Below are 22,670 nucleotides of genomic sequence, written 5' to 3'. Positions count from 1 at the left end.
TTTAAGAAGCCAGCGAGGCTGACCGCAAGAATAACAACAATTCATTTCGGTTTCCCGTCTGGGCAGAACCCAAAGGCGGTCACCTGATTTGGAGGAAAAGAAACGAAACTTATCTTTCTCTTTCTTTGTCCCGGCGGAGGAGGCGGCGATGGCGGCCGAAGCACCCTTGCAAGGTTTCCTGGAAGAACTTACCTGCTCCATCTGCCTGGACTATTTCCAGGACCCCGTGCTCATCCCGGAGTGCGGCCACAACTTCTGCCGCAGCTGCCTGACCCGCAGTTGGGGAACGTCGGAATCGGAGGCTTCCTGCCTCCGATGCAAACAGACCTTCGGGATCCTCAGTCTCCTCCCCAACCAGCAGCTGGCACGGCTGGTGGAAGAGGCCAGGCGATGCGGCGGTCCTAGGGACGAGGAAGGAGGGAGCCTCTGCCCGAAGCACCGGGAGCCCCTCAAGTTCTTTTGTAAGGACCACCAGACCCTCATCTGCGTGGTCTGCGACCGATCCAAAGAGCACGAGGGCCACTCGGTGATCCCTGCGGAGGAGGCTTTCCCGGAATACCAGGTAGGAGTCAGCCAGGAGGAATCGCTGCGGAGGGGCATCCAGATCCTTGGTCTTCCTGGCAATCCTTGGACCAATTTACTTTTTCTGTTGTCCACAAACTGGGTTTAGCCTGGCGCAGATGCGAATTAGAACCAGACTGGAGAGGAGGCTCAAGGGACTTTTAATGAGGTACTTCAGCAAAAGGGTCTCAGCAGCTAAAGGAGCCAAGACCCCTGAACGATGTAAACATTCAAAATATAGGGTTAAGATTAAGGTTCCTTGACAGGAGTTTCTTTTGATTTCTTGTCCTGGCCTACTTTACTCACACTCCTCATACATTGTGTATTTGTGGTAATAAGCTTTCTTATCAAAAGAGCTGTTTGTTTTATTATTATAATAAGCAAGAAGTTTCCAGAGTTGATGTCTATGTGTCCCCCCATTGGTTCCTGGTCTTATTACACTCCTCTGCAACTTTCTGCCTCGGCCATTCCTTTAACAAACTTCTCTAATTCCAACCTGAGACCTTCACCTCCTGCTTTATCCTCTGTGGCTGAAATTTTTTTGAAGACAGATTTACCATAGTCTTTGAATTACAACCATTCGTTTAGTGACCTTCTCATAAGCAAAGTCAATTGGGAAGCCAGAATCACTTCACAACTGTGTTACGAAGTGAACAACTGCAGTGATTCACTTAACAACCGCAGCAAGACCTTGGAAATTTTTAAAAAACAGAACAGGATTAAAAAAAACAAGGAATAAAAATTGACTAATATTTGCAAATTAGGACAAATTATAAAAAAGACAGGGAACAATATGGTATCCACAGAAAACAATTGGAATTGGATAAGATATTATTAGGACCAGGAGAAAAAATGATCACAAAAATATATAATTATCTGTTAAAATTTAAAATGGAAGAAGAAACCGTGAAGGAAACAATGATGAGCTGGGCAAGAAATTTTGGCTATAACATTCATTTGGCTCAATGGGATAAATTATGGGAGAGAAACTATAAACTAACAATGTCAGCTGCTTACAAGGAGAATCTTTATAAGATGTTTTACCGATGGCACCTGCCACAAGAGAGATTGGCAAGGATGTTCTCAAAACAGGTCCCCGGATTGTTGGAGGTACGGCCATAGCCAAGGGACCTTCTACCACATGTGGTGGACCTGCCCTAAGATTAGGAAATTTTGGTGGAAGATAAAAAAATGGCTGGAAGAGATAACTGGGTGGAGGACAGAAAAAAAACCAGAACTATTCCTCCTTTGTATTTAAGAAAGGAAAATGGAAAAAAAATTACAATATATCACTTTACACATACTAACTGCGTGTAGACTTGCCATAGCACAAAATTGGAAACAACCGGATATCCCCCCAGACCAATTTATAATTTTAAAAAATTATGGCTGCGCAGAAATGGACAGATTATCTATGGAAAGTAAGAAAAGGGTAGACACCAAATACTATTTAATTTGGAATAGATGGTATTCCTGGCTGGAGAGTAAATCTAAAATATAAGCGATATTTTGTTACGAAACCGAATTGTGAATAGAAGATACTGTAACTTAGATAAGGATGTAAGTTAAGACAGACAGAAGTAGAATTTGTATATGGAAGTTAATTAGGATAGAGATACTGATATAGAAAAGCTGTTACTAGTGCTTAGGTTTTGATGTGTTTATTTTTGTTGTATGTTATAGTTTTTTATTTTTTGTTCTTTTCTATTTTTTGTACTGTATATTTTAATGTTTGAAAATTTAATAAATATTATTTTTTTAAAAAAAACAACTGCAGTAAGAACATCACTTAACTGTCTTGCTTAGCAACGGAAATTGCCTGTAGGGCAAAATAGGCTCCCTTTGGCAGCTCCCTTTCCACGTTTGCTCTAGAACGAAATTGTCATTCCTCCAAAGTCTTGAGTGCAGACCCCGAAAAACACTCCTGCTGGATCAGGCCAAAAGTTCATTTCTCAGTGATGCTTCTGGATGACTGCAACCAGGAGACTCAGTTAGCTCACTTTAATGCCATTACAGGTAGTCCTTGACTTAAAACCATTCATTTAGTGACTGTTCAAAGTTACGACGACAATGAAAAAAGTGACATAATGTTTTTCACCCTTATGATCATTGCAGCATTCTGTGGTCACATGATCAAAATTTGGACGCTTGCCAACTGCCATGTATTTATGACGATTGCATATATCTTCTAACTGGGTCTTCCCTCCGATGTAATTCTTTACGGAAAAGAAACTCAAAACTTGTATTTTTCAGATCAAGGTGGAGGATTGCCTGAAGGCTCAGAAGGAGGAGAAAGAAAAAATAGCTACATACAAAGGAGACACAGAGCAAAGAGTGCAGGAGATGCTTGTAAGTATTGATCCAATGGTGAGGATCTTCTGAACTAATAGGAAGGAAAACACCATCTGCCATCTTTGATAATAGGCAGCCTGTGTTTTAGTACAAATTCTGACTTAAATGAAATTCAAGTTAAAGACGGTGTTAGGGCACAGAAATTGTTCTTAACCTGGGGACTAAGGTGTCACCATTGGCTGAATGAGTCACAGTTGGGTTAAGTGTCCCTATCCCATGAGCCGTGTTTTATACAATGGATTTGTTTTGTTTAATAAATTAATGCAAACCATATTTCATCTTATTGAAAAAAGTGTGAACGCAAACATTTTTCTATCTCTTTTTTTGGAATCCCTGATTGCCAAGAAGATTTTCATGAGAGGTCATTAAACTAGAGCCTTTAAAAAAAAAACCACTTCCCCCCCTACACTTTTTAATATCAATGGGTTTTTTGTCTCCTTCGGATATTCTCCCACCTCACTTCTGGATTCTTCAAAGAATCTGTTTAATTATTATAACAATTAAAATAAAAGAAAAAATAATTAAGTAAAAAAATAAAAATATGCCTTTTGCTTTTTCTCTTTCTTGTTCTAGGACCTCATCAAAGAAGTGAAGAAAAATGGAGTGGCTGAATTCAGAGAGCTACAACTCTGGTTAGAAGGACAGGAGAAGCTTCTGTTGACTAAAATGGAAGAAACGGAGAAGGATATTAGGGCAAGAAAGGAGAAGGGTTTGGCCAAGCACATGGAGGAACTGGGCTCTCTTGACCATCTCATCCAGGAGATAGAAGAGAAGCTTCAGCAGCCAGCCAGCAAACTCTTACAGGTGAGGCAGGAAGTTGAGATCATAGAATCCTAGGGCTGGAAGGGACCTTGGAGGTCTTCTGGTCCAATCTTCTACCCAAGGCAGGGGACCTTATAACCATCCCCCAAAAATGGTTGTCCAAACTATTATTGGAATTTTTCAGTGATGGAGCACCCAAAACTCAGGGAGGCAGGCTGTTCCACTGATAAATATTTCTCACTGTCAGGAAATTCTTCCTTATTTTAGCTTGCAACTCCAGATGAGCTTCCACCCCATTTCCCTATGAGAGCTCTTCAAGTGTTGGAAGATGGCGGTTGTGTCTCCCCTAAGCCTTTTCTTCCTTAGGCTAAGCATACCGAGTTCCCTTAGCCATTCATTATATGGTTTGACTTCTTGGCCTCTTACCATCTTCATTGCTCCTCTCTGCATTCTTTAGCCTCTCCATAGAATACTCTTTTTGACTCTTTCCTTTTTTTTCTTTCATAAATTTAATCAAAATTATAATAGTGAAAAGTACCAATGGAAATAAAGAAAATAGGGAAATGGAGAAGGAAAAGAATGGGAAAGATGTGTAGGATAAAGGAAAAAGAAAAAAAATGTCTTTCAACTTTTTTTCTGCACAGTGAAATACAAAATAAAATTACAGCCTCAACGTTTTAATTTTGCATATTTAGTAATTATTAGCCATGTCTATAAAAAAGATTAGTCTAATAAGCAAAACCAAGCATCAAGAATTCATCTTTTTCTATGTCGAGCACAAAGTTTAGAAGCAGCTTCCAAGAAGCAGCAGTTTAGAAACAACAGGTTATATCGAATTAAAGCAGTCAATTTTTTCATTTTTTCTAGCTCCACTTTTTCCATCCATTTTTCTCTTGTGGGGATTGATATATATGTCCATGTCTGCATGTAGGATTCTGGCTGCATTCGGTCAAGTTGAAAAACTTTTTTTCAACTCTTCATTTAGTAAACTTTTTGATTCTTTCTATGGAAAGGAAACTGGAAGGTATGAAAACTATATAGTCCTTGACATATGAGCACACTTGGACTCGAAATTTCTGTTGCTGAGGGAAACAGTTGTTAAGTTAATTTTGCCCCATTTTACGACCTTTCTTGCCGCTCTTGTTAAGTGAATCTCTCCAGTGGTTAAGTTAGTAACACGGTTGTTAAATGAATCCGGCTTCCGCATTGACTTTGCTTGTCAGAAGGTCACTAATGGTGATCACATGACCCCAGGACGCTGCAACCATCATAAATATGAATCGGTTTCCAAGTGGCTGAATTTTGATCATGTGACCATGGGGATGCTGCAAGAGTCTTTTTTTTTAAGTTTATTTATTTATAACAGTAAAACAACACAAGACATACAACACTTATATACCAGACTCTTTTTACAGCTTTTTCATAGTGGTCCTTCCTTATTATTTACTATTTCCACCAATTTTACTTCATCTCATTCCAAATTACTATCTGTCCCCATCATTTCATTTACAATATATTTCTCTTTTTCATTTCAATCACTAAATTGTATTTTACCAATTTTCCCCATTATTTTTGGACATTTCTTGATCTCCCCCTTATTTTTCTTCTTCAGTTTTCCTTTCCTCCAACCACTCATACCATCTATACCAAATTTTATAGTATTCTGTATCCTCTTTTTCTGCAAGAGTCTTAAGTGTGAAAAATGATCATAAATAATTTTTTTCAGTGCCGTGGTAACTTTGAACGGTCACTAAATGAATTGTTTAGTCAAGGACTACCTGTAATGGCTAATATTACAGATACATAATGTAATTCAGAAAAAGCAGGAATTCAAAGTTCTGATCAATTGCCTATATATATTCTTCACAATTTTAAGAATGCCTGCTTAGGGTTCCTATCCCATATTGGGGGATGTAGTGCTGGGTATTCTTTGTAGGGTCTTCCCCTCCCCTTAATCTCCAGGCCAAGGAAAAACCCAACACTGATCACCTTCTCCAAAGTGTTAAAACCACCTGGATTTTCCAAAGTGCCTTCATTCATTCATTCATTCATTCATTCATTCATTCATTCATTCATTCATTCATAAATGCAGGGGATTTTTTTATCCTATTGATGCACTATTTTGTTTTTCAAATAGTCTTTTCTTTTTGCTATCATGTTTTATATATAAATATATATCTTCTGTAATTGTGTTGGATTCAACTGGGGTCTAATTTTTCTTAGACAAGAAAGTAAAAACAATACCACTCTAAAAAAAAGGGGGGGGGGAAGAGCAATGGATTTATTTAAAAAATGGAAGTATTTTGTATGTCTGTTGGTGTCTGGTTGTCCAGACGTTTCACTCATGTATTTTGTGACTCTAAGAATTTAATTTTCTGCCTAGGAAATGGCTCCTTTCAGTGCTTCCTCTCTTTATTTTTTAGGACATTGGAAGCATCTTGAAGAAGTAAGTAAATCCACCCTTTTCTTTACAGTCTCAGAGATCAGCAGCTCTGCCAGCAGTTTTCCTATTTTGGAAAGGTCTTTCTTTATTTCGCAGTATTTTATTGTAAAGACAACGTACTGTATTTCAGGGCTTTTTATATCATCAATTATTAAGTTGGTTGCACACTCAGCCAGAGGTTTAGACTGAATTTGCCTTTTTATCCATTTATTGAGTCCTTCCCAAGAAGAGACAGATGTTTGATGGTTTTAAAAGTATCATTGTAGTATGTAAGCTGTTCCAAGTAATGCAACTATCATAAATACACACTGGTTGCCAAGCACCCAAATTGTGATTACAGGGACACTGTGACAGATGTTAAGTGGGAAAATGATTGTAAGTCAGTTTTTTGAGAGCTATTGTAACTGGTTGCTAACAAATAGTCATAAACTGAAGGTTACTTGTAACTGAATTTGTCTCTATTAAATGACATTGCATTAGTTTAATCCAGTGGTTCCCAAACTTTTTCAGTCCCCCCCCCCTGGTGCTACAAACTCATCCTCAGTGCCCCCCACCCCCACCCCGTATAAATAGCATTGTTCGGAATAGCGGTTTGCACGACCCACTAAGGAAGATACTAACAGTAAAATACAAAACTGTAACAATTAATTGCACGTTTATTCAAAATCCAATTTAAAAATCTTTTGTTAATTCAACAAAATTGTTGAACATGATCCAGTGATACCAGGTTTTCAAAGTCTGATAATCATTTATCAAGAACCTTAGCAACTACTTACTTAGTAAACTCAGTAAAATTTAGTAACTACTTTGCTGTTCAGTAAATTCTTAATGTGATGGATGGGCTTGATGAAGTGATTCCAGTTTCCCAATGTCTGGTTTTAAGTCACTTAGCAGGAGTCTTAAACCACCACATTCAGTAATCTGGACTCAATTTCTCTGCTTGGAGCTTCTTTTTTTTTTTTTTTTTTTTTTTATTGCAAAAGTTTTACAATTACATTTTCACCCCTTTTTTCACCCCCCCACCTCCCTCCCCAAACTTCCCATCCACCCTAACCCTCCCTAACCCTCCCCCCCCAGACTTCCCTATTACATACTCATAACTAATAACACTAATATATAAACCTGAACCCATCCCTCCCCCTATATAATTTTTCCTCTTTGTCTCTTTACATAAAAATATTTCTAATACATTATTTTCAAATAAAAGCTATTTGATACTTTCTGGTTTGGTATTTGTTCTGAACATATTCTATCCACCTTTTCCATTCCCATTCGTAAGTCTCTTGTGAACAATCTTTTAGATACGCTGAAATCTTCGCCATCTCTGCAAAGCTGGCCATCTTCAAAGTCCATTCCTCGATAGTAGGCAAAGCTTCATTCTTCCAATATTTACCTATCAACAATCTAGCTGCTGTTATCATATACAATATTAGTTTTATTTCACCCCGTGTAAAACCCTTAACTATACCCAATAAAAACAATTGTGGAGAAAATTGAATTTTTTTCTTCAAAACATTCTGCATGACCCACCAAATTTTTATCCAAAAAGCCTTAACTTTCCTACAGGTCCACCAAACATGATAATATGTAGCATCTACACAATCACATCTCCAACATTTTGGCTGAACATTAGGGTACATACATGACAACTTTTTAGGATCTAAATGCCATCTATAAAACATTTTATAAAAATTTTCTCTCAGGTTTTGCGACTGTGTAAATTTAACATTCTGAACCCAAATTTTTTCCCAAGTTTCCAGCATCACTGGTTCTTCAAAATTCTGTGCCCACTTAATCATACAATCTTTAACTAATTCCGTTTCTGCATCTCTTTCTAACAAAACATTATACAGCCTTTTAATATGCATTGGACCTTTCTCTCTTATATGTCTAACCAATTCTTCCTCATGCAACATAATACCAGTTTTTTGGTCCTCTTTCCATCTCATTTGTAATTGATTATATTGTAACCAGGTTAAATTAATCCCTTCGTCCAACAGTGTCTGCAATGTCTTCAGCTGCCATCTGCCCGCATCTGTAAAAAGAACCTCTTTGTATAAAAACCCCCCGAGTGACATTATATTTGTATTCCACAAGGTATGACCAAGATCCAGCCATAGCGGTATTTTATAATCCCATTTGAGTCGGTGCTTCTTCCAAACTCTCATCAAAGAATCTCTGAGTATATGACTTTTAAATACTTTATCAACTTTATCATCATAAAATAAATAAGCATGCCATCCAAATTCAAGATCAAAACTTTCTGCATTCAATATTCCAGCCTTTTTATTTCCAAACCAGTCACTTGTTAAAGTTAAAGCTGCTGCATCATAATATAACTGTAGGTTTGGGAGTTTAAGGCCTCCTCTTTCTGGAACATCTTGCATAATTTTCAATTTCACTCTCGGCTTTTTCTCGTTCCAGACAAACTTATTCACACCAGACTGCCAGACTTTCAGTTGTTTATCACTTTTAAGCACCGGAATCATTTGAAACAAAAACAGAAATCTTGGCAAAATATTCATCTTAACTGCTGCTATTCTTCCAAGTAAAGACAGTTGCAGCTTTTTCCAGGTCTCCATGTCTTTCTGAACCTCTCGCCACAACACCTCGTAATTATTTTGAAACAATTTCATATTTGATTCTGCAACCTGAATTCCAAGATATTTTACCTTAGGTACAATTTCAAAACCTGCCCTCCTTTCAAGCTCATGTTTACGATCTTGTGTCATATTCTTAACTATCATTTTAGTCTTTTTTGAGTTCAGTTTAAAACCTGAAACTCTACCATAGTCTTGTATAATGTCGTTCATCAGGATTATTGATTCCATTGGTTGTGATAGGGTAACAACCAGATCATCTGCAAATGCCTTTATTCTATAATCCTCTTGCCTTATCACTATACCTTTCAAGATTTTTGAGTCCCGTATTATATTTAGCAAGACTTCCAATGTTAATATAAATAAAAGTGGGGACAACGGACATCCCTGTCTTGTTCCTTTTTCAATTTTAAACTCTGTCGTCAAACTTCCATTAATAATAATCTGTGCTTTTTGCTCTTGATAAATTGCTGAAATCGCCTGTATAAATTGGTCCCCAAAGCCCATCTTTTTTAAAGTCTTTAGTAGAAAGTTCCAATCCACTCTATCAAAGGCTTTCTCCGCATCCAAGAAAACCAGCACTGCAGAAATCTGTTTATTCTTATCAAGATATTCCAATAAGTCTATTACTTGCCTTACATTATCCTTCATATATCTGCCCTCAATAAATCCCGCTTGGTCCTCATGAATCACTTTTTGAATTACTGGCATCAACCTGTTGGCTAATACCTTCGCATAAATTTTATAGTCTGTATTCAAAAGAGATATTGGTCTGTAGTTCTCTGGTTTTTTAGGACCAACTTGTTCCTTTGGTATCAAAGATATATAAGCAGTTGTCCAAGATGGGGGTATTTTACCCCCTTGTTGAATATTACAAAATAAATCTCTAAGTTGTTCCACCATTTCAGCTTGTAAAGTTTTGTAATACACTGCTGTCAAACCATCCGTGCCAGGCGCTTTAGCTGTTTTTAGCTGCTTAATTGCTGCTATTATCTCCTCCACTGTTATAGGGTAATTCATTCTTTCCTTTTGTTGATCAGTAATTTTTGTAATTCTCTTATCCTTTAAATATTTTTCTATAAGTCCATTCTGCACCTCTTCTTTGGCATATAATTTAGTATAATAATCCACAAAAGCTTCTTTAATTAATTTTTGTTGAAAAATTTCTTTCCCTCCAATGTCAATACTATCAATAGTCCGTATACTTTGTTTTTTCCTCAGTGTGTAAGCCAACCATCTGCCCGGTTTATTAGCATTGCAAAATGTATTATGCTTTGCGTATTGTAAACTTGTTGCAACTTGTTCCGCCATAAGCATTTGAAATTGGTCTTTCAAAAGTTTTATAGCACTTCTTATTCTTTCATCTGTTGGGTTTTTAATAAGTAACTGTTCCTTATTCTTTATTTCCATTTCCAACTCAGATCTTTTCTTTTGTCGGAACAGTCTGTGTTTAGAATTCATGTAGATAAGTACCCCTCTCATATAAGCTTTACTAGCGTCCCAAACAATTTCAATTGGGGTACCTTTATTCAAATTTATTTCAAAAAATTCTTTCAAATGCTTTTTAAGTTCTATTGTATTTTTTTCATATCTAAACAAGTTCTCATTTAATCTCCAAGAACGTCTCTCAACCTTATCCATCTCAATTTCTATCCATACAGGGCTATGGTCAGTCAAAGTTCTTGGAAAAATCTTTGTTCTTTTTGTCTTAATAAGTAAATCATTTGACAACAGAATAAAATCAATCCTAGAAAAGGATCTATGTCTATCGGAAAAAAAAGTGTAATCCAATTCATTCGGATTATGTATTCTCCAAACATCTTTTAGTTCCATATCTTCTTTCATATCAAAAAAAGTCTGCGGTAGTCTAATTCTAGACTTTGCCAAGCTCTTTTTATCTAATTTAGAATCAATTACTCCATTCCAGTCTCCCATAAATAAAATAGATCTATAGTCCCATTGCAATATTTTAGTATGTAACATCTTGTAAAAACAATCCTGTTGTTGGTTAGGAGCATAAATTCCAATCAAAAGAATTTGACCATTTGCTGTAAGCAATTCAATTGCTACAAACCTACCATCTTGATCTACTTCTATAATTTTTGCTGTTAATTTTTTATTTACATAAATAACCACACCATTCTTTTTCTGCGAAGTTGAAGATATATAATGCACTCCTAATTTTGAATTTATCAAATATTTCTGATCTTGAGTTGTAATATGTGTTTCTTGTAAGCAAATTATATCATTATTAAATTGTTTCAAATATGTAAATATTTTCTTCCTTTTCTGTGCTGAATTCAACCCATTAACATTCCAAGATAGACACTTAAGGGTCATCGGCCTGTTTCTGGAGCGCAGAGCAAAATATTTGAAGTTCATCCAAAAGCTTCGATCTTGCTCTTCCCATAGCTCCACTCTCTTGTGGGGTACTCTTAGCTGCCATCTTGTCTTGTCTTTCCTGTTGTTGTTGTTGCTTTTGTTTAAGTAGCTTGGATTGAGCTCTAGTTATACGTTGATCTTTAACTTCAGTCAGCTGAATCAAATCCAAAATTGGAGAAGAATCCAGCAAGGGCTCACTCAGAAAACCTCCTTCTGCACCTTGCACATTTTCTAATTCTTGCTTGGGCTGTTCTTCCGACTGCCTCTCTTCACTCTCCTTAATCTCCAAAACTGTAGATGTACGTGGAGATGGTGTTCTTTCCTTAAGAATAGTACTATAAAAATGTTGTGCCTTCTCCACGGTATTCAATCGATATCCTTCTCCCTTATATCTAAAAATTATCCCAGCTGGTGCATCCCACCGGAAGGGTATCTGTAAGTCTTTCAGTTCCTTAACAAGAAAACCAAACTCTTTTCTAGCTTTCAGCATTTTAGGAGGTAATTCTTTAAAAATTACAAGTCGTGAGCCCCCCACTTCTACAGAGGTGTGAAAAGATTTTTGGAGGATTTCATTTCTAATTTCTCTCTCAGTAAAGTATATGACCACATCTCTAGGCAATTGTCTTTGTCTGGCCACCCAAGAGTTGACTCTGTAAATTTTATCTATTTTGTGAAATACCAAATCAGGGTTAACTTGTAAGATCTTAGCCAGGGCTTCAGAGCAAACTTGTCTCAAATCCTGTCTCTCCTCCTCTCGAATTCCCCGAAGCCGTATGGCAAATTCCATCGCCCGGAATTGTATCATGACAATCTCATCTTCAATTCTCTGCATTTTATTATCAGCTTCTTCAATTTTATAGTCATTATCTTTCATCCTAACATTAACTTCTAATTTGAGTTCTTCAACTTTAAAATCAACTTTCCCAATAAAATTTGCCAGGCCAGACGCCACTTCTGATATTTTTTTGGTCACCATATTTTGATTCTGCTTCACCATATCTTTAACTTCATTAATTTCCTGCAGAAATTCCTCATGTGATTTTTGAAGTTTATGATCTATTTCCTGTTGAGATTCTTGAAATTTTTCATCCAAAGTTTTAGCAATAAAGTCTTTTAAATCTCCCACATCAAGTTCTTTTTTCTGAGTTTGTAGTTGTTGAGCAGGGGGAAGTTGCGTTTGATGTTTGTGTGTGGGGGATCCCCCCCCTGATGCCTTCCCTTCCTGCTTCTTTGAAGCCATTGTGCCACGTAGGCTAATTTTTCTAGAGAGGGAAGTTCTTTTTCCTTTCCCTCTTCCACAAAAGCTTCTAAAAAAGTCCCCCAAATTTAGTCAAATAAAACTGAAGTAAAGCAAAGTCAAATTTTAGCAAAAAGAAATGTTTTCCTTTAGGTAAGACAACTTTGTAGCAACTTTTCAACTTTGTAGCAAAGCAGAGAGGCTTCACAAATTCACTTTCACTAGCTCGTTAACTCAAGCGCTGGACGCCATATTTTTTCCAAATCACTTTCACTCGCTCACTTTCTCTTGATTTAAAAAGTCAATAAAGCACTAATACTTGCAATTTTCAGGTTTCTGGATTCAAGTTGGTATTTCCGCTATTTGTTAGAATTAGTTCCTCTCACTTTAAGAGTTTGCTGCTGTCGGCTTGTTCTGCTGAAGGCAGAATCGTCCCACGCCGCCCGGAGTCTCCGCAGGTTGGAAGGGAGCCGCTCCTGTTTTCACCCCCAGAAACAATTCCCTGGGGGGGTTACAGGGGCTCAACCTGTACCCTGCTGTCTCTGCTCCTGCAATCTTCAAGATTTCGGAGTTTTCGAGCCGCTCCTCGTTCGCGGGGCGGCTCTACAGGCGGCGGGGCTGGCGGTCTTAGAAAATCACCGCCGTCGCCGAAGCTCGCAAACCGGAAGTCCTCTGCTTGGAGCTTCTTAACCACTGTCCATAGTGCAGGATAGCGATCAGAAATTTCCTTCTGTAATCAAAACTCTTGGTACGATTTCTTAAACTTTGGCTTCAGCTCAATGTCATTTTGCAACTCTATTAGTTGATCCTCCACTACCCCATCTTCCTCAGTATCTGAAAATGGATTTATCTGGGATTTCCATCAAAAGAAGATCCTGATATTGCTCAGACGTATCTTTATGCAGCATGTCCAAATGGTCACAAAAAACTTGCAGATCATCATCTGGTATCCCACCTTTCTCTTCTAGCTCAGACAAGCTCGGAAATTGGTATAGCTCGCGATGGCCTATATTGCGCTTGAATAGAGTTAACTTTGAAATAAACGTAGAGATGACAGATTTGGCCTTAATAAGATTGACCTCATTTCCTTGCAACTGCAAATTAACTTCATTGAACTTTGCAAACAGTTCTGATAAATAAGCAATGTCATGCTTGATCTCTTTGAGTTCATCACTAAAGTAATGACTGATGGCCACCTAATGTCTTCACCTCTGCAGATTCTCAAAGATTTCTGAGACCAGTGTTGAATACTTAATTTCAGTAGTGACCAATCCCAGTCTTAAAATGAGTTTAGAATCAGTGGGAGTCACTGCTAACAATGAACTCCTAGCTACTGATAATGAGTCCAGTCCTGCCTTTCTTTTCCTTCTGTCCACGTTTTGCAAGTACTTTTTCCAGGCATATGTTTTATTCTACCGGATACAAACCATTATTGTTAGGGAAAAAAATTGCTCTTCCAAGCAATTTTAAAAGACACTGTCAGAATGACTCTGCTCTCAGCCCCACTTGTGGCTCCTTGAAAAGCACCCCCCCCCCACGCTCCAATACTTGAGGAGACAGGGGTGGGCTGCAGGTGTCTAGAATTAAAACGTGGTTCAAATCCCTAGTATAGTCCTTCTGCGTGAGAAGAGGGTTGCTAGATGACCTCCAAGGTCCCTTCCAACTCTTACGGATACTGGCCCTGGCTTTCCTGGTGGAACAGCGGCAGTGGCAACAACAGCGGCAAAAGCCTCCCCCCACAGCAGCTCACCTGGATCCTCGGCAGGGGGGTGGCAGGCCTGGCTGGCCGCATACTAGCCACTCCAGGAAGGCCTCTGGTGATATCGGGGTCTGCAGCAAAGCTCCCGATTTCTCCAAATGCCTCTTTCTTACCGTTGTACAGGGACGGGCTGCGGTGGGCAAACTTCAAAAGTTCTTGCGCCGCCACCTGCAGCGCTTGCTTGGAGCTGGTTTGGAAAGGGGAAAAACGCAGCCGAATTAGGCAAGACACCCCCCCCCAGATCCCTCCAAACGGGTCTCCCTTCGGTAGCCTCCCTGCTGAAAAGCTTTCCTGCTTCTCTTCTACCTGCATTCTGTTACCGGCTCTGCATCCAGGTAGCGGCCGGTGGCCCCGGGTAGCAGCGTCTTGTTGGTCTTGGGGGGGGGGAGGGGGGGAGAGCCAGTAACAGTGTGCAGGTAGAGAAGCGGGAAATGCTTTTCACGCCCCCAGCACATTCGCTGCAAGAAAGAGCGGGCGCTCGGAAGAGCGGGCTCCGTTTGGGTGGGTGATCACTGTTGGGTTGCGTAGTTCAGTGGGGAGGTTACCGAAGGGTGAACAGTTTGGAGGGATCTGGGTGGGGGGGGTGTCCCGCCTAATTTGGCTGCGTTTTTTCTCTTCCCAAACCAGCTCCAAGCAAGTGCTGCAGGTGGCAGCGCAAAAGCTGCTGACGTTTTGCACCACAGCCAATCCCCTTCCCACGGTAAGAAAGAGGCATTCAGTGAAATCGGGAGCTTTGCTGCCAACCCTGATGTCACCAGAGGCCTTCCAAGAATGGTTAGTATGCAGCCAGCCAGTCAGGCAGGCCTGCCCCCCACCCCACCCCGCGCGGCAGCTTACCTCGATCCTGGGCAACACGTCACTGGCGGCAGCAGCCAGCCAGGCATGCTGCCCCCCAGCCCCTCCCCCCATCCGCAGATGCCCACCTGCAACTTACCAAAAGTTAGGAAGGCAACGGCAGTCAAGCGGGCGAGGAGCAGAGCAGCTGGGCCTGGGTCGAGTGGTTCGGGCAACCAGTGACCGATAGCAAGCAAGGAGAGCAATAAGAGAGCATCCAAGAGTTCAGCCTCACACACGTGGTAAGAGGAGCTGCCCAGTGGCATGCGCGCCCCGGGAAACACACTTTCAGTTTCTGATGCACACACGTGCACTGGCCAGCTAGTCTGATGATCTGAGCTTTGGGTTGTGAACCCCCGTTGCCTCTTAGCACCCCCCTGCTGCCCCCATTGCCTCTTAGCGCCCCCTAATTCATCCCACCCACTTTGGGAACCACTGGTTTAATCTATGAATATCAGTTTGAGTGTTATATCCATCTTCTAATTGTTTATCCATAAGTCACCCATATTAGTCATCAGTCATTTGGTCAGATACAATCCTGTCAGTGTATAAGAAATTATGAGCTGGGATAGCCATAACAAGAAGTCAGCCAATGGGAACTGTTTGGTGACTAACAAACAGGATCTATTGTGAGCCATGGGAGATGGCTCGGAGCCTGGGCGGGGCTTAGCTTGACTGATCTGTATATATATAAGTGTTACTTTGTCCTTGCAATATAGCTTCTGTGTTTCTGAGTTCTGGTTATTCTGGTCCTGGCTTCTACTGCATGGGTATTGTATACATGCATCATGCTCTATATTATTGTATATAAAGAAGTTTCTTCTATAAATGAATCCTGCTGAATTATTTACTTGTGTGCTGGTTGGATTGCTGCAAACTCTGACAAATCCATTGTTTTGGCCAAGAGATTCACAAGTATTTTGAAGAGTAGGGAGCCCAAAACTGGAACTTAGTTGCCTCTACTAGATCTCTTGTTTAAGTTGATGAAGGTAGATGAGTGCAGTTCTGGATCAGGATTCACTGAGTCGCACATGGTGCCTATATTTGAATAGCTAGCCAGAGAAATGACTGAAGCCTGGGAAACAGGGCCCTTGTCAGTCAACAGGAGTGCTGATTTCCCACCATCTTACCAGGTACTTAGGATCTGAGGACAGGGCAACACAAGACAATGACATTCAATGACTTCATAGCTGTCCATCAACACCCCACTTAACAACTAAAAGCCATACACAACCAGGCACCACATAAATACAAGGCGTCGAACAGCCCAATGCACACATTCTGGAGAGAGTGTTCCAATATTTGAGGGTCTGTCACAGAGAGAAGGGGGTCAATCTGTTTTCCAGAGCACCTGAAGGCCAGGCAAGGAATAATGGATGGAAACTGATCAAGGAGAGATTCAACTTAGAAATAAGGAGAAATTTTCTGACTGAGGACAATCAAGCAATGAAACAGCTTCCCTCCAGAAGTAGTGGGAGCTTCATCACTGGAAGTTTTCAAGAAGAGGCCGGACTGCCATCTGTCAGAAACAATGTGGGGTCTCCTGCTTGGGTTGTTGGGGGGGATGCTGGAGTAGATGACCTCCAAGGTCCCTTCCAACTCTGTTATTCTGTTATTTTGTCTTGCCAGGTACCAGGCTAAGGAAACATATGAGAATCCGGTGGATTTACTTCTAGAGCCAAAGTGGACAATCTGGGATTACAGTGATATGACTGTGCTTCTGAAAAGGGCCATGAAAAAACTGAGAGGTAAAAAACAGCCGCTGGGGTTTTACACTGGATGACATTTTGAGCATCCAAGAGAGATTCTGGGTCAGTGTCACATGGATCAAAGAGGAATCTATTTCAGGATCAGTGTCTCAGTTAGGATTGTAAATGGAGACTACCTGTATTCTTCGTAGTCCAAACCCAAATGCACTAATCACTGGGGAAGCAGAATAAGTTTCCACTAAGTATAATGGAATATATGCAGGTAGTTCTTGACTTACGACCTCAGTTGAGCAGAAAATTTCTGTTGCTAAGCAAGGCAGTTGTTAAGTGAGCAGTGCCCCATTTTACGAACTTTTTTGCCATATTTATTCAGAAAATGACGGCACTTAAGTGAATCGTGGTTGATAAATGAATTTGGATTCCCCCATTGATTTTGCGTGTCAGAAGCTCCCCAGGAAGGTTGAAGAGGACAATCCCAGAATCACGGAATGCTGCAACCATCGTAAATACAAGCTGGTTCCCAAGTGCCCAAATTTTGATCACGGGACTGGGGAGGCTGCAACAGTCATAAGTGTGAGAACCGATCATAAAGCTCTTTTGTCAGTGCTGCTATAACGTCACTAAAAAAATAGTTGTAAATTGAGGACTACCTGTATATGGAATTTATTCATTTATTTTTATTATTTATTAGTCCAATTTATATGCCGCCCTTCTCCGTAGACTCAGGGTGGCTTACAATGCATTATAGCAATAGCCTGCATACTTTTTTGTATATACCTGCTTATTAGGGCTTTCGCCCCCCCCCCAAGCGGTGTTGTTCTATACAAAGTTGGCTTATTGGCCCCACAATCCGGGTCCTCAATTTACCTACCTCGAAAGGATGGAAGGCTGAGTTAACCTTGAGCCTGGTGAGATTCGAACTTGCACTAATTGTAGGTAGCTGGCAGCTAAGTGCTAGCACTTAATAGCACTTTAGTCCGCTGCATCACGGAGGTGCATATATAGTAGAATATATTTATACCGGATGGAATATATATAGCCACCAATGACATTCTGGCTTGTAGCTTTCCCTATTCCTTATTTCCTGATCTGAGGCCAAGGAAAGCAAACCAGGGAATCTGAGGGAGGCCCTTCTGTTGCTCCAATTCCAGGGATGAGATGCTGAATTCCTCCCTTTTCTTCCCCAGATACTCTGGAAAGTGGACTTCAACTACAGGAAGGTAAATATGAGTTACAGGAATTGGATTTCCTTGCTATTTTAAGCAGGGCCGGATTTAGATGAAAAGAGGCCCTAGGCTATTCCACTTATGAGGCCCTTTCACCAGTGGTGGGATTCAATTTTTTTAACAACAGGTTCTGTGGGCGTGGCTTAGTTGGGTGGGGTGGCTTGGCAATCATGTGACTGGGTGGGCGTGGCTAGCTGGTCACATGACTGTGTAGGCGTGGGTAGCTCGTCATGTGACCGGGTGGGTGTGGCTATGTGCATAGGGACTACTCAGAGGGCTGAAAAAAGTCATTTCTGACTGGGCCTCGCACTTTTGACCAGTCCTCACACTTATGACCATCCTCACATTTATGCCCGTGCAGCTTTCTTAACAACCATGTCACTCATTTCACAACTGCTTCTCTTCACCATGGTGACAAGATAGGGCAAAAACGTAAAATGTGAGGACAGTCGTAAGTTCGAGGACTGGTCAAAAGTGCGAGGACCAGTCAGAAATAACTTTTTCAGCCCTCTGAGTAGTCCATATGCATAAAAAGATACAGCAATAGAGAGGGATGAAGGAAGGGAAGGGAAATTAGAGTAGGAGTGAGGGTAAGAGAGGGAGGAAGAGAGGAGGAGAAGGAGAAAGGAAGAGGAAGTAGGGAGGAGAAGAAGAGGGGGAGGAAGAGAAAGTAAGAAGGAAAGAAAAGAGAGAGGTGGTAGGTTTGAGGAGAAAGATTGCTGTACAATAAAAAAGATGAAAGGGAAGAAAGCCAACCCCAAACAAATATAAAGATATTAAGATAAAGAATGAATGGTTAAACTTTAAAGAATAAAAGAGAACAAATATGAATAAATAACAATAATTAGAAACACACATACAAACATACAATGTATTTTCTTTGAACAGAGTATTTGGCCGGTTCACAAATTTAAACAGTGTTTAGTCATTTCAATTAAATTTACAATTTCTATATTTCCTTTTTGCCATATTTATTCCTCATCTATTTTTGTAAAAAACCAATATTACCCTTCATCCTCATCTCTAATCTTAATCAAATTCAATTTTCCCCTTCTATTCTATATTATACCCCTTCCCATTGTCATCTATTTTTATATCCATCCTCACATTGGTTAATTATGTAATATTAGTTGTTTAATATAAATTCAACATTTTAATATAAATCAATTAGTTATATAACTACCTTTTTTGTATATTAATCAATATGAACATGAATATTCCAATTATTTCCATGCAATCCAATTTCTTACAAATCAATTAATTATATTTACCAATAATAATAAACCAAATAATTTCCCCCATATATTCCTCCAAACCACAACTTAACCATTTCTGCTTTCAGAAATATACAATTAATAGTATCTCAATTATTACAATTCCCTAGTTAAATAGAGCTTTTTTTCTTTTGTGTTTTAAAATCCTGAACTCTCCTCTTTTTCCCTAAATTTCCCATTGTTTCCACCTACCTTTTTTGGTGAGGAAAAAGAAAAGAATTCTGCCTGCCTAATTTTCCAACCTTGCAGCAAGAGCAAAGCAGTTTCAGTTTCGTTTCTTTGCAAGGAATATGCAAGAATTTGCAAGGAAGAGCCCTGAGCAAAACAGCCGAGACAAATCAGCTGAGAGCCGGGAGGCCAATTAGCCTATGCTGAAGCTCCGGGGGCCAATAAAATTACAAAAAAAAAAAAACACCGAACCCTTTGTTAAATTGCTGGCTCCCCCGCCCCTCGCCCACCACTATTTATTGGCAATAAATAGTGATGCGGAGGGGCGGGACAAGCCAGCAATTTAACAAAGGGTTCGGCTGCACCACTGGCTCTAGGGCGGCCCTTTGAAGCCCCGCGGCAAGAATTTGAAGTTTTTTTTCCCTCTAGCCATCGGAGGCAGCAATAGATGGGGAGTGGGCGGGGTAAGCGAACGGCCGGCGATCCAACAGAGCAGAGAGAGAATCCCACCACTGTGTAGGCCCCTCTTGATCTTGAGGCCCTAGGCTGAAGCCTAGTTAGCCTATAGGAAAATCCGGCCCTGATTTTAAGCTCTGATGCCAGTAACGTGAAGAGAAACATAATAGATCAAAAAGAAAAATAAAGGATTAATTACTATATAAGACTATGATGATCCAGTAAACTTTAATGATTATATGATTTATGAACTATTACTTGCCATTTATATGTACAATATTAGCTAATGCAGTGGAGAAAAATTCCTTGTGTGTCTGATCACATTTGGCCAAATCAAGCGGTTGTTCTGTTCTGTTCTGTTCTGTTCTCTACTCCTACTCTGCTCTGTTCCGTTCTATAGATAGCATATTTTTTGGAGTGTAAGACGAACCTTTCCCCTCCCTAAAAGAAGCTGAAAATTTGGGTGCAACTTATACTTTGTATGTAGCTTTTTGGAAGCTTTTTTCAGCCCTACCGAGGCACTAATGAAGCACTAGCAAGCAATCTTCCCAGCTTTGCCTGCTCCCTCAACTCCCTGAGTGAAGCAGTCTCCCTGCTTTGCTCCGACTCTCAGCTGTTCTTTAGAAGCTTTTTTCTGCCCTAACCAGGTACCAGCCGAGTGAAGCTTTGCCTGCTTTTCTCATTGCTGCTTCCTCTCAGCTGTGCCCGAGAAGCTGTTTTTTATCCCAAAGCAGAGGATAAAAAACCAGCAAACTAATGTGCTGAAGCTGACCAGACTAAGGACGATAGCCAGATGAATACCTGGTAGGCAGATTTTTTCCCCTATTTTCCTCCCCAAAAACTAAGCTGTGTCTTATAGTCCGGTGTGTCTTATACTCTGAAAAATACGGTAATCTAAAAAACTGAAGTCAATCTTGGTGTAGAATGAAATACCTGGACAAATGGGAAAATATGACCTGGGATTGAAAAGAATATTGAATTCCTACCAAGCTAATAACATCCTCTTGATTTTACTGCCTGACTATAAGCTGGTGAGAGATCAGGTCTTTGGGAGCAGAAATTAGGTCCTTTGGGTCAAAGCAAATAGCAAAGTTGGAGCATCAGGGTTGCCTCCACTCTGTGGGCCATCAGTCTGGTGAAAGCAGAGGTTTCCTGTATAAGATCCTCCCCTTTTGTACATCCCTGTGATACCCTGATGCTCGTAGAGAAAAAGACGGAGCCTCCTCCCATCCCATCATGTGTCCTAAGTTACCTGTGGGGGATCCTTCTGACTTTTCCCAGTTCAGAATTGAAACATGGCAGCCTCTTGCTCTGCCTGATCCTCTGGAAGAGGTGGAGCGCTATGAAGGGTTTGAAGGACTTGGCCATTGTGAGACTTGTGGACTTCATTTCCCAGAATTTCCCATCCAGGATGGCAAAGCTGGAAGGTAATCAGCAGAGTGGCGGCCACATGGGAGACTAGAGACTAGACGAATTGACCAGTGGAGCCAAGAGACGAAGAGCTGAGGGGAGGAGCCAAAAGCTGTACAGGTAGTCAACATATCCTGAAGGCGTGCAGCTTAGTGGCAGCTGAAGGGGAGGCAGATGGACTGGAAGATGGCGAAGGCAACCTAAGTGAATGGAAGGAGAAGGCCAGAGGAGCGCTGAACAAGCCGGCAGTTAACAGAGGATGGGACTAAGACAGTGGGAGAGCCCGAGTGCTTGGAGAAAAGGGAGCAGAGGGACCTGGACAATATCAGCCCCATCAGCCATTGGAATTCTGTTAGTTGAAGTCTACAAGTCTTACAGTTGCCAAAGTTGGAGGACTCTTGACCAGGCAATGCTTAGGTGTTGTTTAAAAAAACAATGAGTCTTCCAGTCCTGGGGGGGGGGCGGTGTTTGGAAGCTGAACTCCATTCACACAAGAGGGTTAAACTCTTGGGGGTGAAGACACAAACCAGGCCTGCAGCTGAAGCTCTTGTTCTTTTCCTTCCTTCCCTTCCCCCTTACAGTGAATGTAACTCTGGATCCAGACACAGCCCATCTTGACCGCCTTGAAGTCTCTGAAGATCGGAAAAGTGTCAAAGGAGTTGAGCCAGTTAAAGGACAATGTTTTCTCCCAGACCCTGTGAGATTTGTATTTGTGCCTTGTGTCCTTGGCTGTCAGAAGTTCTCCACAGGAAGACATTTCTGGGAAGTTATGGTAGGAGATAGAGAAGATTGGGGTGTAGGGGTTGCCAGTAAGCCAATGAACTTAACAGATGTTGATGCGCAGACCATGTTCTGGGAGTTTCGGAAATGGGGAGGGAAATACTCAGCCATGTCTCTGTCAAAACGCTCTGACCTGGTCCTGACTGAGGAGCCCACGAGGATCCGCATCTCTCTCAACTGCGAAGGTGGACAAGTGAGCTTTTTTGATGCCAGCACAGCAGCTCTGCTCCATACATTCTCAGACGCTTCCTTGGTTGGAGAGACCCTTCTGCCCTCTTTCTGTTTGTTCGAAGGTGCCTGCATGACACTCCCCTAAAAGAGAGGACATCCATAGACAACTGTTTGGAAAAATCCCTATTTACTAAGCAGGGATCTCCAAAAGCCTTTAAAGCAGAGATTCCTTAGCTTTTTGCTACTTCAGCTTTTTTTATTGTTCTATGCCATCTTGGTCAGTCAATCAGTCCTTATAAAGGAATAACCTGATCAGCATTTCTATTTGTCTGGATAAAAAAAAATGAAGTGTCCTAGGATCTTTATCGGCTTTAGCATCATGTGTTCAGGTGTATCAGTATTAAAGATACCTTACAGCTAAGCCTGTCAATCATGATTTTATATGTAAGTCACAGCTCTTCATCCCATTTATGGATCATGCTTGTTTGTTTCATGTTAGTTGCGATCAATGATTGTGTAGCTCAGTATACTTAACTCAGTATATTC

At 40.6% G+C, this 22,670-nt stretch overlaps 1 protein-coding gene across 1 annotated transcript; it reads left to right on the top strand.

Moving 5' to 3' along the window:
* Positions 1-137: 137 nt before the first annotated feature.
* Positions 138-22,366, top strand: LOC139312088 (E3 ubiquitin-protein ligase TRIM39-like). The gene is made up of 7 exons (XM_070936611.1): positions 138-562; positions 2,815-2,910; positions 3,487-3,717; positions 6,099-6,121; positions 16,560-16,678; positions 17,827-17,859; positions 21,755-22,366. The coding sequence occupies exons 1-7, from the start codon at positions 149-151 to the stop codon at positions 22,267-22,269; spliced, it is 1,431 nt and encodes a 476-aa protein (XP_070792712.1). The 5' UTR covers positions 138-148; the 3' UTR covers positions 22,270-22,366.
* Positions 22,367-22,670: the final 304 nt, after the last annotated feature.

The sequence above is a fragment of the Pituophis catenifer genome, unplaced genomic scaffold, assembly GCF_029215685.1.
Source record: "Pituophis catenifer annectens isolate HBS135680 unplaced genomic scaffold, rPitCat1.0.hap2 SCAF_2, whole genome shotgun sequence".
Lineage (NCBI taxonomy): Eukaryota > Metazoa > Chordata > Lepidosauria > Squamata > Colubridae > Pituophis > Pituophis catenifer.
This window is presented reverse-complemented; position numbering and strand designations above follow the sequence as displayed.

Excerpts from the sequence above, each read along its gene's own strand:
- LOC139312088 (XM_070936611.1), top strand. The coding sequence starts at position 149 with ATGGCGGCCGAAGCACCCTTGCAAGGTTTCCTGGAAGAACTTACCTGC. Across the intron at positions 563-2,814 it reads AGGCTTTCCCGGAATACCAG|ATCAAGGTGGAGGATTGCCT; the intron begins GTAGGAGTCAGC and ends TGTATTTTTCAG. Across the intron at positions 17,860-21,754 it reads TGGACTTCAACTACAGGAAG|TGAATGTAACTCTGGATCCA; the intron begins GTAAATATGAGT and ends TCCCCCTTACAG.